Source organism: Rattus norvegicus, chromosome X (genome assembly GCF_021556685.1).
Source record: "Rattus norvegicus strain SHRSP/BbbUtx chromosome X, alternate assembly SHRSP_T2T, whole genome shotgun sequence".
Lineage (NCBI taxonomy): Eukaryota > Metazoa > Chordata > Mammalia > Rodentia > Muridae > Rattus > Rattus norvegicus.
The window spans coordinates 27,791,683-27,808,509 of NC_141554.1; the positions used below are offsets into that span (position 1 = coordinate 27,791,683).

The 16,827-nt window shown below is 38.3% G+C and overlaps 1 protein-coding gene across 26 annotated transcripts in view; it reads left to right on the forward strand.

Moving 5' to 3' along the window:
* Window positions 1–16,827, forward strand: part of Phf8 (PHD finger protein 8) — a 98,810-nt gene that overhangs the window by 79,067 nt on the left and 2,916 nt on the right. For 10 of the 26 annotated variants that reach the window (XM_087600112.1, XM_087600116.1, NM_001434157.1 and 7 more), the window contains 3 exon segments: window positions 7,761–7,856; window positions 11,480–11,589; window positions 16,027–16,363. In XM_087600112.1, the coding sequence (XP_087456238.1) occupies window positions 7,761–7,856; window positions 11,480–11,589; window positions 16,027–16,363 (543 nt within the window). 26 annotated transcript variants of the gene reach the window in all.

A 16,827-nucleotide genomic window follows, 5' to 3' on the forward strand; every position in this document is an offset into this window, starting at 1 on the left:
CTTTTGTGTAGAGGAAGGCTACTGATTTATTTGAGTTAATTTTATACCCAGCCACTTTGCTGAAGTTGTTTATCAGCTTTAGTAGTTCTCTGGTGGAACTTTTGGGATCACTTAAATAAACTATCATATCATCTGCAAATAGTGATATTTTGACTTCTTCTTTTCCGATCTGTATCCCCTTGACATCCTTTTGTTGTCTGATTGCTCTGGCTAGAACTTCAAGAACTATATTGAATAAGTAGGGAGAGAGTGGGCAGCCTTGTCTATTCCCTGATTTTAGTGGGATTGCTTGAAGTTTATCTCCATTTAGTTTAATGTCAGCAACTGCTTTGCTGTATATGGCTTTTACTATGTTTAGGTATGGGCCTTGAATTCCTATTCTTTCCAGGACTTTTATCATGAAGGGGTGTTGAATTTTGTCAAATGCTTTCTCAGCATCTAATGAAATGATCATGTGGTTTTGTTCTTTCAGTTTGTTTATATAATGGATCACGTTGATGGTTTTCCGTATATTAAGCCATCCCTGCATGCCTGGGATGAAGCCTACTTGATCATGGTGGATGATTGTTTTGATGTGCTCTTGGATTCGGTTTGCCAGAATTTTATTGAGTATTTTTGCGTTGATATTCATAAGGGAAATTGGTCTGAAATTCTCTTTCTTTGTTGGGTCTTTGTGTGGTTTAGGTATAAGAGTAATTGTGGTTTCATAGAAGGAATTCGGGAGTGATCCATCTGTTTCAATTTTGTGGAATAGTTTGCATAATATTGGTATGAGGTCTTCTATGAAGGTTTGATAGAATTCTGCACTAAACCCGTCTGGACCTGGGCTCTTTTTGGTTGGGAGACCTTTAATGACTGCTTCTATTTCCTTAGGAGTTATGGGGTTGTTTAACTGGTTTATCTGTTCCTGATTTAACTTCGATACCTGGTATCTGTCTAGGAAATTGTCCATTTCCTGCAGATTTTCAAGTTTTGTTGAATATAGGCTTTTACAGTAAGATCTGATGATTTTTTGAATTTCCTCTGAATCTGTAGTTATGTCTCCCTTTTCATTTCTGATTTTGTTAATTTGGACGCACTCTCTGTGTCCTCTCGTTAGTCTGGCTAAGGGTTTATCTATCTTGTTGATTTTCTCAAAGAACCAATTTTTGGTTCTGTTGATTCTTTCTATGGTCCTTTTTGTTTCTACTTGGTTGATTTCAGCTCTGAGTTTGATTATTTCCTGCCTTCTACTCCTCCTGGGTGTATTTGCTTCTTTTTGTTCTAGAGCTTTTAGGTGTGCTGTCAAGCTGCTGACATATGCTCTTTCCTGTTTCTTTCTGCAGGCACTCAGCGCTATGAGTTTTCCTCTTAGCACAGCTTTCATTGTGTCCCATAAGTTTGGGTATGTTGTACCTTCATTTTCATTAAATTCTAAAAAGTTTTTAATTTCTTTCTTTATTTCTTCCTTGACCAGGTTATCATTGAATAGAGCATTGTTCAATTTCCACGTATATGTGGGCATTCTTCCCTTATTGTTATTGAAGACCAGTTTTAGGCCTTGGTGGTCTGATAGCACGCATGGGATTATTTCTATCTTTCTGTACCTGTTGAGGCCCGTTTTTTGACCAACTATATGGTCAATTTTGGAGAAAGTACCATGAGGAGCTGAGAAGAAGGTATATCCTTTTGCTTTAGGATAGAATGTTCTATAAATATCTGTTAAGTCCATTTGGCTCATGAATTCTCTTAGTCTGTCTACGTCTCTGTGTAATTTCTGTTTCCATGATCTGTCCATTGATGAGAGTGGGGTGTTGAAATCTCCCACTATTATTGTGTGAGGTGCAATGTGTGTTTTGAGCTTTAGTAAGGTTTCTTTTACATATGTAGGTGCCCTTGTATTTGGAGCATAGATATTTAGGATTGAGAGTTCATCTTGGTTGATTTTTCCTTTGATGAATATGAAGTGTCCTTCCTTATCTTTTTTGATGACTTTTAATTGAAAATTGATTTTATTTGATATTAGAATGGCTACTCCAGCTTGCTTCTTCTGACCATTTGCTTGGAAAGTTGTTTTCCAGCCTTTCACCCTGAGGTAGTGTCTGTCTTTGTCTCTGAGGTGTGTTTCCTGTAGGCAGCAGAATGCAGGGTCCTCGTTGTGTATCCAGTTTGTTAATCTATGTCTTTTTATTGGGGAGTTGAGGCCATTGATGTTGAGAGATATTAAGGAATAGTGATTATTGCTTCCTGTTGTATTCATATTTGGATGTGAGGTTATGTTTGTGTGCTTTTCTTCTCTTTGTTTTGTTGCCAAAACCATTAGTTTCTTGCTTCTTCTAGGGTATAGCTTGCCTCCTTATGTTGGGCTTTACCCTGCATTATCCTTTGTAGTGCTGGATTTGTAGAAAGATATTGTGTAAGTTTGGTTTTGTCATGGAATATCTTGGTTTCTCCATCTATGTTAATTGAGTGTTTTGCAGGATACAGTAACCTGGGCTGGCACTTGTGTTCTCTTAGGGTCTGTATGACATCTGTCCAGGATCTTCTGGCCTTCATAGTTTCTGGCGAAAAGTCTGGTGTGATTCTGATAGGTCTGCCTTTATATTTTACTTGACCTTTCTCCCTTACTGCTTTTAATATTCTTTCTTTATTTTGTGCGTTTGGTGTTTTGACTATTATGTGACGGGAGGTGTTTCTTTTCTGGTCCAATCTATTTGGAGTTTTGTAGGCTTCTTGTATGCCTATGGGTATCTCTTTTTTTAGGTTAGGGAAGTTTTGTTCTATGATTTTGTTGAAGATATTTACTGGTCCTTTGAGCTGGGAGTCTTCACTCTCTTCTATACCTATTATCCTTAGGTTTGATCTTCTCATTGAGTCCTGGATTTCCTGTATGTTTTGGACCAGTAGCTTTTTCCACTTTACATTATCTTTGACAGTTGAGTCAATGATTTCTAGGGAATCTTCTGCTCCCAAGATTCTCTCTTCCATCTCTTGTATTCTGTTGGTGAAGCTTCTATCTACAGCTCCTTGTCTCTTCTTTTGATTTTCTATATCCAGGGTTGTTTCCATGTGTTCTTTCTTGATTGCTTCTATTTCCATTTTTAATTCCTTCAACTGTTTGATTGTGTTTTCCTGGAATTCTTTCAGGCATTTTTGCGATTCTTCTCTGTAGGCTTCTACTTGTTCTCTAAGGGAGTTCTTCACGTCTTTCTTGAAGTCCTCCAGCATCATGATCAAATATGATTTTGAAACTAGATCTTGCTTTTCTGGTGTGTTTGGATATTCCATGTTTATTTTGGTGGGAGAATTGGGCTCCGATGATGCCATGTAGTCTTGGTTTCTGTTGCTTGGGTTCCTGCGCTTGCCTCCTGCCATCAGATTATCTCTTTCGGGCTTGTAGTTTTTTCTCTCTACAGGTCTTTAGCTGTTCCTGTGGGCCTGTGTCTTGAGTTCACCAGGCAGGTCACTTGCAGGGGAAAAGTTGGTCCTACCTGAGGTTCCGAGGCTCAAGTGTGCTCGTGGGGTACTGCCTAAGTCCTCTCCGCGGCGGCAGCAACCGAGAAGATCTGCGCCGCTCTTTCCGGGAGCCTCCGTGCACCAGGGTTCCAGATGGCGTTTGGTGTTTTCCTCTGGCGTCTGGATGTGCGCAGAGTGCAGTCTCTTCTCCACTTTTGTTCTTTTTGATGTGATTTTTTGTGTTCCTTTTCCTCTCCCTCTCCTTGTTATGTCTACTATAATCTTTTTTTCATCTAACTTTTGACAGTTTAATTTTTCCTTCCAGTTTTCTAATGTAGGTTGTTGATTTAAGATTTTTCATCTCGAATGTAGGTATTTGCAGTTTTAAATTGCTTGCTATCTGTGCACTGCTTTTGCTGCATCTTTTAAAGTTTTGGTATGATCTATTTTTGTTTTTATTCATATACAAATCTTTTAAAACTTTTGTATGTCCTTTTAATTTGATTTTATTTTATGTTATACATTTATGGAGGTTAGATGACAACTTGTGGGAATCAGTTTTCTCCTTCCACAGTATGGATCCCAGAGTTTGGTGGTAGGCACTTTATCTCACTGGCCCCATATCAAAGTCTGTGAAATTATATACACGTTTATTTCTTTGATTCTTTTTGAGTATGTAATAATTTCTACTGAGTTGTGAATTTTCCATATATATCTTTCTGTTACTGATTTTTACCTTTGTAGTAATTGGAGAAAATGCTTTGTATTATTTTATTCTCTTAGAGCTTATTGAGATGAACAGCTAAGGGAGGGTGGAGTCATATTACAATATACAATGATATAGATACATCTAATGTCATAGGCCGTTATTTTGTATGTAAACTAAAAAATATTAAAAAAGGAAAAACTGGCACAAAAATATTTGTGCAAGCCAGTCACATAATTTATACCTGTCATCCCAATACTCAGGAGGCAGAAGCATTTGATATTTGAGGCCAGCCTTGGCAGCAGAATGAGACTGAGAATCTTGTCGTCGTCCCCCCCCCCCCAAAAAAAAAATCATTTGATCATTATTCAAGGCTTTGTTTCTGCTCTTTATATTCATTCTCATTGGCTTTTATAGCTGCTTTTATGCCGGTTGCACCCAGAGTTAATTACTATCGCTTGGTAATATGTTTTAAAATCAGGAAGTAACTTCAACCATATATTTTAATATGCACATGTAAATATAATTTCTTTCAATGCATAGACTTAATTATAATCTATACCTTATTACCTGTCCACTAAAATGTGAAGCTCAGATTGGAATTTCTTATGCAGGTTACTTTACATATGATCTGTTACTAAATTTAAGAAATATGTGTGGGGATGGGTACACATGCTACAGCATTTGTGGAGATCAGGGGACAACTGTACAGCTCATTCTTCCCACTTTTATGTTGGTTCTGGGAATCTAACTCAGGTCATCAGGCTTGCACAGCAAGCATCTTTAACTTGCTGAGCCATCTTACTGCCCCCTACGCACCATCTCTTAAGTACAACTTTTGAACACAACTTTGCAAGGCAGGTGGTATTATCTGTTATTTCAACATTTTGGCTTAAGACTCTGGAACCTGTTCTTAGGCCACTACTGTGCCATCCAGAATTTCGAAGTAGTTTTTTGATCCTAAGGCACCAAGTCTTTCTGCTGTGTCACACTTAACTTCTTTTAAAGTTAGAATATCTTTCACACCCAACAAAGTAATATTGGTGTCTTTTCCTGAAACAGCTGTGTTATTAGTATTCACTCCATTCTAAGAACAATTAAATCCTCTTTTTTTTTTTGGAAAAAAAAGTGAGGAGGCAAAGTTTTCACCTCTTTGCTGAAGGAGGAAGGTCTGAAAATAGACTCTCTTTTCTGTAGAGAAGCCCTCTGGAAAGAAGAGGGAGGAGAATTCTTCTGAGATTATTACTCTTAGAGTTCTCTTCTAGGCTCCTTAGGAGTTGCCTCAGAATTTTATGTCATCAGTTGGATCATTCTAGACCATATTTCCATTAAAAATTCTAAGTGTCTTGCCTCTGGATTATGAGGAATTGCCTATGGATTTTATGATAATCTGTATACCTCTATTTGTTTCTCTAAGATAGGATACTTGAATATAAATATTTTATTACTTAGATCGTGCAGTTCCAATAATTTTGATCCTAGTTCAACTTATGTTCCTATTGTGTGTATTAAATATGTATTATTTACTTTTCCCATCATTTCACAAACAATAAATACCTACTGTTCATTGTATGAGTTGCTTTAGTGAAAATTCAAGTACAAATCCCTGGCCTCATTTGTAAATTAGAGGCAGCAGATGTAATAATCAGTTCCTAACTAGAATATAACATCTCCATTGAAGGCATAAAGCACAGGTTGCTATGGAGAGCTGAGGAGGAATCTGAATCAGATTATGAGAGCAAATTTAAAAATTTATTTACACCCCAGCTATTGCCCCCTCCCAATCCCCCCTCCCACAGTTCCTCATCCCATTCCTCCTCCCCCTTGCCTCTAAGAGGGTGTTCCCTTCCCCAGGCCATCCACTTCCCTGAGGCCTCAAGTCTCTCAAAGATTAGGCACATTTTCTCCCACTGAGACCAGGCCAAGCAGTCCTCTGCTATATATGTGCTAGGGAGGAGGGGGTTTGGACCAGCCCAGTATGCTACCTGGTTGGTAGCTCAGTCTTTGGGAGCTCCCTAGGATCTGGGTTAGTTGACACTGCTAGTCTTCCTATGGGGTCGCCTTTTTCTTCAGCTTCTTCAATCCTTCCCCTAATTCAACCATGGGGTCCCAGACTTCAGTCCTATGCTTGGGTATATGTATCTGCATATGTTTCACTAAGCTGCTAGAAGGGCATCTCAGAGGACAGCCATGCTAGGTTCCTGTCTGTAAGCACATAATAGCATCAATAATAGAATAGTGTCAGACATTGGTGCCCCCCAATGAGAGGGATCCCAAGTTAGGCCAGTCACTGGACCACTTTTTCTTCTATCTCTTCTCCATTTTTCTTTAAGACAGGAACAATTCTAGTTTTTACTGTGGGTTGGTAACCCTGTCTTTCCACTTAAGGCTTTGTCTGTCAGCCAGAGGTGGACTCTTCAAGTTCCTGCTCTCCATTGGTGGACATTTTCGCAAAGGTCACCCCATTGAATCCGGAGAGTCTCTCATCTCCCAAGTCTCTGGTACTTTCTAGAAGGTCTCCCATACCCCCTCCTCCCAAAGACCGTATATTTCCATTCATTCTTCTGGCCTTCTGGGATTCTCTCCTGACCATCCCTCCATACTTGATCCTGTTCACCTTTTCCCCTTCCCCTCAACTCTCCCATCCTGGTCCCTCCCTCCCTCTGCCTTGGGTGATTATTTTCTTCCCCTTTTTTAAGTGGGATTGAAGCGTACTCACTTGGGCCTTTCGGCTTGATACATTTCTTATGGTCTATGGGTTGTATCCTAGGTATTCTGTGGGGTTTTTTTTGTTTGTTTGTTTTTTGTTTTTTGTTTTTTTGTTTTTTTTTTTTTTTGTTTTTGCTAACATCCACTTATCAGTGAGTGCATACCATGTGTCTCGGTTACCTCACTCAGGATAATATTTTCTAGTTCCATCCATTTGCCTGCAAAACTCAGGATGTCCTCATTCTTAATAGCTGAATAGTATTCCATTGTGTAAATGAACTATATTTTCTGTACCCATTCTTCTGTTGACGGGCATCGGGGTTCTTTCCAGCTTCTGCCTATCATAAATAAGGCTGTTATGAACATAGTGGAGCACGTGTCTTTTTTATATGTTGGGGCATCTTTTGGGTATATGCCCAGGAGAGGTATAGCTGGATCCTCAGGTAGTTCAATGTCCAATTTCCTGAGGAACCTCCAGACTGATTTCCAGAATGGTTGTACCAGTCTGCAATCCCACCAACAATGGAGGAGTGTTCCTCTTTCTCCACATCCTCACCAGCATCTGCTGTCACCTGAGTTTTTGATCTTAGCCATTCTGATTGGTGTGAGGTTGTTTTGACTTGCATTTCCCTGATGACTACAAGACCAAATCTAGAGCTAAATTTTAAAAGGTGAGCCAAGTAAGTCACCTGAGTGACCAAGAATTTGGTGAATGTAGGACAGGACTTTCATAACAAGGGTACAGCTATACAAAAGGCACAAAATGTAGGATATTTAGGGACCTTCAGTTGAATATGGATTAAGTAAATGAATATACTTGAAGAGGAGGAAGAAGACTGAAGTATATATCATTGTGTTGTTGTTGTTTTGTATGTGATTTAATTTATCCTGCCTTCATCTCTCCCTACAGTCTATCCATCCCTGGAGTCTGATGATGATGACCCTGCTTTGAAATCTCGACCCAAGAAAAAGAAGAATTCAGATGATGCTCCATGGAGTCCTAAAGGTTATCTAGTATTTTGTATCTTAAACTCTGTAGGAGTAATCACGTGAATAAAATAGATCAATGTAAGAGATCTGTAGAACAAGATCTTACTCAGTCACTCATTTGCTTAGTCAGCAAACATCTGTTACTTCTAGTACCATGGTAGGTGCCAGGACTGAATTTATTCTGTGACATAGTGTATGTAATGTAGCTAGGAAAATAATAGCTATTTTTGAAATTATATGGCATGAGATGAAGGAAACCAGAAGAGTTCACTAACACATCTAAAGCTTCTAAGAACATTCTGGTATGTGCCATCACAGCCCTACTGTGATACTTTTGTTTTCAAGAAGGAAAATTATGTGGACTCTTGGGCTTTACAAGAGTCCCAAGATTGTCGCCTACTAAGAAGTTATCCCTGAAGAAGGGAAGGAAGAGAAGGAAAGTAGGTACCTGAAGTGAACATGGAATTTTGAGGTTCTTCATCTTCACTAGTTGGGCTATTTACACTGAAGAACATTTCAGGGCTTCTTAAATTTTGAATATGTATGATGTATGTTCCTATGTGTAGTGTTTGTGAGTATGTATGTTCAATCCTGTGTGATTGTTTATGTATGCAGTTGTGTGTATGTGTAGTTTAGAAAATAACCTCAGGTGTGGGCCTTTGTCTTCCCACCTTGTTTACAGCAGGATCTCTTCTTGCTCAGTGCTGCATATCCCTATTTCCAGGGATTCTCCTATCTCTGCCTCCCATCTCATTATAGACATTCTGGGATTATAGATGTGTGTTACCACATCCAGTTTGGTGATCCAAACTCCAGTTCTCATGCTTATGTGGCAAGGCAAGTGCTTTGCCATTGAATTATCTTCCCCCAGTCCATAGTACTTTTCACTTCTTAATAAACTACACAAATATTAGTGGTCTAAAAAATATTTACCATTTTTCATGATTTGTTTTTAAATCAATCTTAATCTAAAACAGTTCATCTAGGCTTTGTTAGTTTTCTTATAGAAACGTATATAATTGTCCTATAGCCAGTATCATCTTCTAGATTTGTTTATTTGCTTTCATGTAACATTGGCTTTTTTTTAAGAGATGGGTTATTTATCATTTAAAAATTGTTTTTCTCATGAGATAATTTAAGTTTTTCTATCCCTGTTTGTTCTAAACTCTCAAAATATTGTAAATAGCTTGCTTTTAATTTCTTAACAACTTAAACGTTACTGCAATTCACCAGTTACCACATGATTGCATCCTGTTCTACTATAGTTATCACTAATAACATGAAAATTCATACTTGGAGCAGGGCGTGGTCGATTTTGCCTTTAATATCTGAACAGAGAGACAGGTGGCTCTCTGAGTTTGAGGCTAGCCCGGTCTATGTAGCAAATTTCAGGGCTACATAGAGAGACCCCTTCTCAAGAAAACAACAGACTAAAGTTCATACTTGAAATCCTATATGTGTTGGTCCTATCTCAATTTCACCAGTTTTCTTTCTTGGGACTAGCTTATACCCTGTAAACTATGTGAATATCCAATTCTCTAGAACCAGTGTTTCATAAAGACTTGCAAACTGGTGGTTTTTTTTTTTTTTTTTTTTAGTTTTATAACTCCTTCCTCATTTTTAAGCTGCCATTCTTGTGTGTGTACATGTGTGTTTTTCTGTCTGTCTGGGTATATTCATGTGTATTTGGATGCACATGTTTTGTTTAATGATTGTATTTTTGTCTGGCTATTCAAAACATGCTTACCTTTTAAAAGTATAGTATAGAGCCATTTGAGATGAGTCAACAGATAGAGGAACATACCATGCCTAACAGCCTGAATTTGATCTCCAGGACCCACATGTTAGAAGGAAAGAACTGATTCCTACAAGTTTCTTGTGACCTTCACATTTGTGTCATGGTGTACATCCCCAGTGTGAGTGTGAACATCAGAGAACTACAGTGTGAATGAGGAGATAGCTCAGTAAAGTACTTTTGTGCAGATATGAAGACCGGAGTTCAACAACCAGCACCCACATAAATTAAAAAATCAAAACCAACTAGCATTGATGATGCATACTTGTTATCGCAGTGCTAGGGGGGCACTTGCCTATTCATACTGGCCTAAGTCTGTCATTGCTCTATCATGTGGGAAGCAGGATCTCTTGATGTTTGCTGCTGCACACCCCCAGGCTATTTGGCCCATTGTCTTCTACTGCTACTCTTGTCTCTGCCTCCTATCTTACTCTAGGAGCACTAGAATCACAGACAAAGGCTACTGCATCTAGCTTTATGTGGGTTCTGAGAATTTGAATTTGGATCTTCATATTTACAGGACAAATGCTTTACCCACTGAGCCATTTCCCAAGCACCCTTGTTTTTTAAATGTTATTCTATGATTATTACTGGGGTGGACATGTGCATGGAGGTCAAAGGATAACTTTATGGAATTGGTTCTCTTCTTTCACCTTTATGTGGATTCTAGGGAATAAACTCAAGTCATGAAACTTTTTGTTTTTTAATGTATGTGGAGCTGGTAATTGAGGCCTGGTCCTCACGCTTTTACAATAAGCACCTTACCAAGTTGTCTCCTTGGCCTTGGATGGGATTTGTTTGTAAAGAAAAGCTTTCTTTCTTCACCTGAAGATACTTGTTGCTCCTAAGAGATGCTTGTTGAAAAAGATAAGCAAATAACACTTTTTTAATTCATTATTGTTAAGGTGCTATTTAAAAGTTATGCCAAAAACTTCAAGAATTCATTATTTGATTGGTGCCTATAAAATAATAATCTTCAACAGGTAGTGTGTGCTATATATCAAGTCATTTGCACCAATTATAAATTTTGAGAAAGAAGAAAGATCAGTGGGATCAGTGAGGCCCCAAATATTTTATGTTATTATTCTTTTGAGGGATAGGCATGTTTTATATATGCAAAAGGAAAATAGATCTGAACAGGCAGTTCAGATGATAAGTGTAAGTATGGAGGGAAGGGTAATGCAGTATCATACTCGGGAGGTGCAATGAGGAAGCCATTTGTCTGAAGAAGCAGAAAGTAATGGTGTTTAGCTTGTTTTCTGCGGCTGTAATGGAATATTACAACTGAGTAAATTCTAAATAAAAGACTATTTTTCTCATGGTTCTAGAAGTTGGAAGTCTAAGAGCATGTTGCTGGCGTGGTATAGGCCTTCATGCTAAATTGTCCCAGAAATAGAAAGCATCATATAGTAAAAGAGTAGGAGGGAAAATGAGAGTCGAAATACACCCCTTTTAATACCTAACCCATGCCTGCAATAATAGCTTTATACCATTCCGGAAAACGGTGCTATTGTGACCTAATTTGCCTCTTAAAGGTCTCCCTTCTAATACTGTTGAAATGATAATTAAGTTTCCACATGAAGTTTGGAGGGAGTGTTTAAACCATAGCAATAGGTGAGGAAACAGGTTTGGGAAAGTAAGTAAATCAGGAACAACAAGGATATGAAACACATGAACAATGTTAAATGCCAGTTCAAGGAGGTTAATTTGTATTCATCTATGCCTTGGTTATTAAATAGGGCTTTGTGAAAAGCTAGAAGCAAGAACAGTATAACTACCTTTGGAATAGTCGGAAGTTGAAGAATATAATATACAAATAAATTAACATCCTGTTTCCCTTGCAGCCCGTGTGACTCCAACTCTACCCAAGCAGGACCGTCCTGTTCGTGAAGGAACCAGAGTTGCCTCCATTGAGACAGGCTTGGCTGCAGCAGCTGCAAAGCTTGCCCAGCAGGTATGTGCTGACACCCAGCTGCTACTGATGACTTAGAGCCTTAAAATCGAGACCTGTAGGGTGGTAGGGTCCTGCTGTTATGGATAATCTTTGTCTTGGCAGTATCTCAGCCCCTCCTATATCCTTTACATCTCAGCTTTGTGGCAAGCTACTTCGACAGGTTGCCTAGTTGACATGCATTAGGATGGACAAAAAGAGATCAGTAAAGTGTCCTTGTTGCTGTCACTTACCCTCATAAATTTATATAATCCCCACAGATGGAGTGGGAGGGAGAGTCAGTTTTCTTTCCAGGAGTGGTCCCTGGTAGGTCACCCATGCCCCAACGAAGGCTCCATACTCATGTATATAAAAAAACAAAGAGCATATGAAATTGGAAGGGAAACATGATTGGGGAGAATCTGTAAGGTTTTTCAGGTAGGGGAGGTAGGCATGAATATGAATATGATATTGCATGAATATATAAATTTCTCAAATAAAAAGTAAAAAAAAATGGAAAAAATATCCTCAGAAAGAAAGAACTAGATCTATCATTTGCCTTCAGATTTAGTCCTGAGGAAATGACTCACTTGAGTACACTTAAGTATTGAGTCACACACCAGTTTTGGTATTTGGCCTTTTGTAAAGAGCTTTTTCTTATACCCTTTATCAAATATTATTACCTTGATCTCTACCCCCTGCTTCGCAAGAGAACAGAATTCATCATTTTTTAGCCAAAAAGGTCACCTTCAATGAATCAATTTTACCTCTTAGCATTAGTTTACAAAGTGCTTTAACATGTACTTTGCTTAGAAACCCTAGGAACATTTGGAGGTGAAATGTTTGGGTCTCAAACAATATCCACGTAGCTCCTTATGCCACATCCTATAGCTTAGAGTAATATTGAGCATCTGCCTTATGTAGGTGCTCCTATATACAATGTCTAATATTATATTCCCAATAGTCTTATTCAAAAGCTATTTTCATCATTTTGCAGGTGAAGAATTTGAGAATCTCTTTAAGTGACTAGTCCAGAATAAGACAGCCAATAAATGGAGGAGACAAGATTCAAACTCATATCCTCTAACTTCAGATTTCATGCTACTTGAGTTTAAGTAAAGTGAAATAAATAGTTAAATGTTTATATTTTTGAGTAATTATATCCTATATAAATAAAATTTAAGAACTGTTTTTCATATGGTGTTCTATAGAGCTATAAAGTTTCTGAGAAATGTCTTAGAGACTATTATTTGGAGCTAACAGAGATCAAGCAGACCAATCGAGATCAAGTGACTTTTCTTCGACTAAAACTTCCTGCCATTCATCAGTGCCACATAAGATGTAACTTCTAAATAAAGGCTTTCTATTGCTTTAAACAAACAGATGAAAATGTAAAAACTATTCTTAGTACTTTCTAGGGAGTAAGTACTATTTGGGATAATGGAAATACTTCTAAGAAGAGCCTTTAAAGTTGGGGGAAGTATTAGAGGCTATTTTGTGTGTACATGCATGGGGGAACAAGGAAGGATTCTAGGAAAATATTACTCCTTGCTAGAACTCATAAAGCCCTCTTCGGTCTACAGGGACTTCTCTCTAATCTGACTATACTCCAATATCTATCGTTTATGCCAGCCATACCCACTACAGTGTTCATGATTTACCCCATGCACCAATTGCCTCATGCCTTTATTTGCATGAAGCCATTCCGTTTGCCCATTCACATTACCTACTACCACCTAATTTCTTTGATCTTCATCTGTACTTCTCTATAGCATTATCACATGGTACTTAAAATTATAAGGATATTTTAAACTCTTTGGATGTATTTATTTTAACTTGGTATCCTCATTTTAATAATGACACATGATAAATCAGTGTTGGAATGCAAGAATTAATGAGATTTTTCTGGATTGGAAACTTCATATTAGAAGATGAGTATAAGTAAAGTTATGAAGTAGATTCTTGCCAGTCACTGGTGGCTCAGGCCTTTAATCCCAGCAGTCAGGAGGCAGAGGCAGGCAGATATCTGAGTTTGATGCCAGCCTGGTCTACAGAGTGAGTTCTAAGATAGCCAGGTCTACACAAAGAAGCACTGTCTCAAAACAAAACAAAACAAAGCAAAACAAAGCAAAACAAAAGTGGATTCTAGGGCCTGAAAGATATATCTGCTTAGGCTACCAAGCATTGTGGCCTGAGTGTGATTCCAGAACCTTCAGGGTAGAAGAATAGAACCTACTCCTGCAAATTGTCCTCTGACCTCAACAGTCATGGCATGTGTACTAACATTCTGGAACAGCTATAACTGGCTTTATATAATTTTAATTTCTCTTTTTCACAGTTATTTTAGTAACTTTGATTAAGATTAAATGAAGGGTGGTGTGTGGTGTGTGTTTGTGTGTTTGTGTGTGTGTGTGTGTGTGTGTGTGTGTGTCTTCCTAAGAATAACACTTGATATAAAGTAAGACTTAAAGACATTTTCACCTTCAGTCTTTATCATTATGGGTTGTCGAGGTAGCCACAAAGTAGAATACCATGAAAGTTTGAAATTGGTTGGGAGTTTCATAGCAGCTTTTTCAATAAAGAACTTGGCAAGGCGGAAAGTGTTCCCATCATAAGTTTATCCACTCGCCACTTACTTACATGCAAAAGAGATTAGCACCAAGGGTAGGGAATTTTAAGCTAGTCTAGATATGAAGACATAATTTATGGAGTTAGACTAGAGAACAGGGGAACAGAATTCATTCTGTTTTGTTTTGTTTTGTTTTTCAAGACACAGTTTCTCTGTGTATCCCTGGCTATTCTGGAATTCTCTCTGTAGATAAGGCTGACGTTAAACTCAGAGATCCACCTGCCTCTGTCTCCCAAGTACTGTGACTAAAGGCATACACCACCACTGCCTAGCCAGAATTCATTCTTAATATTGGTGAGACAAGATTCCTGCTAAGGGTGTGGCTGAACAGAACAGATTCTGAAACCAGAGTCTGCATCTCAGCTTGAAACTTCATTATATCTGTAATCTTAGGAAAATAACTTATGGATGGAGAGGTGACTCAGCAGTTAAGAGCACTTGCTGCTCTTGCAGAGGACCCAGGTACAGTTCTCAGCTCCCATGTGTCAGCTCACAACTGTCTAACTCCAGTTCTAGGGGATCAGGCACCCTCATATACACACACATGCAGGCAAAATATCAATGCTCATTTTTGAAAAAGGAAAACAAAACAGGTAAATATAAAGTTTCTTTATCCTTAGAACGGGAATATAGTTCTTAATTCTCATTCTTAAAATTATTAAATGAGTGATTAGGAGCAGTGCTTGCATGTATTACTAATAATTCTTATTCCTCAGAAATTTCTCTGGTAGCCATGGCCTAACAAATCTTCTGAAGGTCCAGGGTTTTACTGCCATGAGAAGGCTAAGGAATATAGTCATGGAGTTGGTATGTGTGGCTGGTGTGTGGTGGCATTTCATAAAGTAAACTCATTTGCATGCTGTCAGCACCACATGCTCAGGGCTCCACATGGCCATTGTCTAGATACCTACTACACAGTAGATAGTAGAGCCATACAGCAGTAAGTGGATGAAATACAAGATGGCCAGAAGTGACACAACTTCATATGTGTCTGTACAAACTGAGATATTAGATTCAATGACTTCAAACAAGACTGTCAAGTCTTCTGGTGCAAGAAAAAGATCAGCAAAATGAAAAAATCTATTATAACAAATAGAGAATAATAATTAACTACTTTTCTGAGTTCCTTTCACATGATATATATTTTTTATGTCATTTAAGCTTTCTAACAATTCTGAAAAGCAGTTATTACTTTACCCATTTGCAGACAAGGCAGCAGAGATTCAGAAAGGTTAGTAACTTTAACTAAAGTCATCTAATTTAGGAAATAGAAGCCTGGGTTTGTACTCACATTTACCTTATTCCAGTGCTAACACTTTATTTATTCTCCATTCATTTTGAGAAGATTTGTAAGATGGTTAGATACTAGATCTGACTGCTTTTCCATTAGGATTTGTGTTTAAATTACTTATTATCCTTGCACTTCATTTTTTATTTGTAAAAATGAAGAGGTTCCCCTCACATACACTTAGGACTTTTCTAAGAATATAGTAAGCAATGTGCCTAAGCTGCTGGGGTAAATTTAGTTATTAGGAATGCCCATAGTTCACCAAAATCCAAGTCTTCAAAATCATTTACAGTTCTCATGACATTTTAATATTAATTGGTGGTGATGAGCTAAGGATGAATGATGTCAAAGAAATCACTGTGGTTGTTGGAAGGCCTCTATTGTGTGCCCATACAAGGTGGACTTAGAATGAATGGGTGAAAGGGGCAGGATACAGAAACATATTCACCATTGTTTTCATACTTTCTGGAAAATTTTCTTTTTCTTTCTTTTTCTTTTTTTTCCTTGCTCTTTAATCTCCCTACCAACTTGGCTTGTATTTCAGGAGCTGCAAAAGGCCCAAAAGAAGAAATATATCAAGAAGAAGCCTTTGCTGAAGGAGGTAGAACAGCCTCGCCCTCAAGATTCCAATACCACCATGACAATGCCTGCACCAACACTGGCTACTACACCCCAGCCTGTCACCTCCTCCTCACCCCAGCCACCTCCTGAGCCTAAACAAGAGGCTCTGTCAGGAAGTCTTGCTGACCATGAGTACACTGCTCGTCCCAATGCCTTTGGCATGGCTCAGGCAAATCGCAGCACCACACCTATGGCCCCTGGAGTCTTCCTCACCCAGCGGCGCCCTTCAGTTGGTTCCCAGAGCAGTCAGGCAGGACAAGGTACATGACCCAAAAGAGGATTAAAATGAGAGCTTTTAAAAGCTCCCTGATCTAAATTTTAAGTGCTCTAATAGATGAGAATACCAGGAAGCCAAACTTGAGGTACTTGGATATTGTCCTTCCAATACCTACAGCTCAATAGACCATGAAGAGGCAATTAACTGAATTTAAATAAAAGTAATAGTAGATTTAGATTTGAAAGATTTCTTCTGGTGGTCATAGTTGAGGATGGATTAGAAGTTAGTAGTCTATACACCCATAGATTCAAAATTGACTGAAGAAACACAACTGTGTGATAGCTGGTCAGAGTAATAGAGAGATGATAAATGGAAAGAATAGTTATACAAATGTAGGATGTGAGAAGTGATTTGATGTGGGAAGATAGAAAGATGCATTCAATCCCTCCTTTTATTCCCATTGGCCAGACCCCAATCCGTAGTATGGATAGATGTACTTCAAGGATA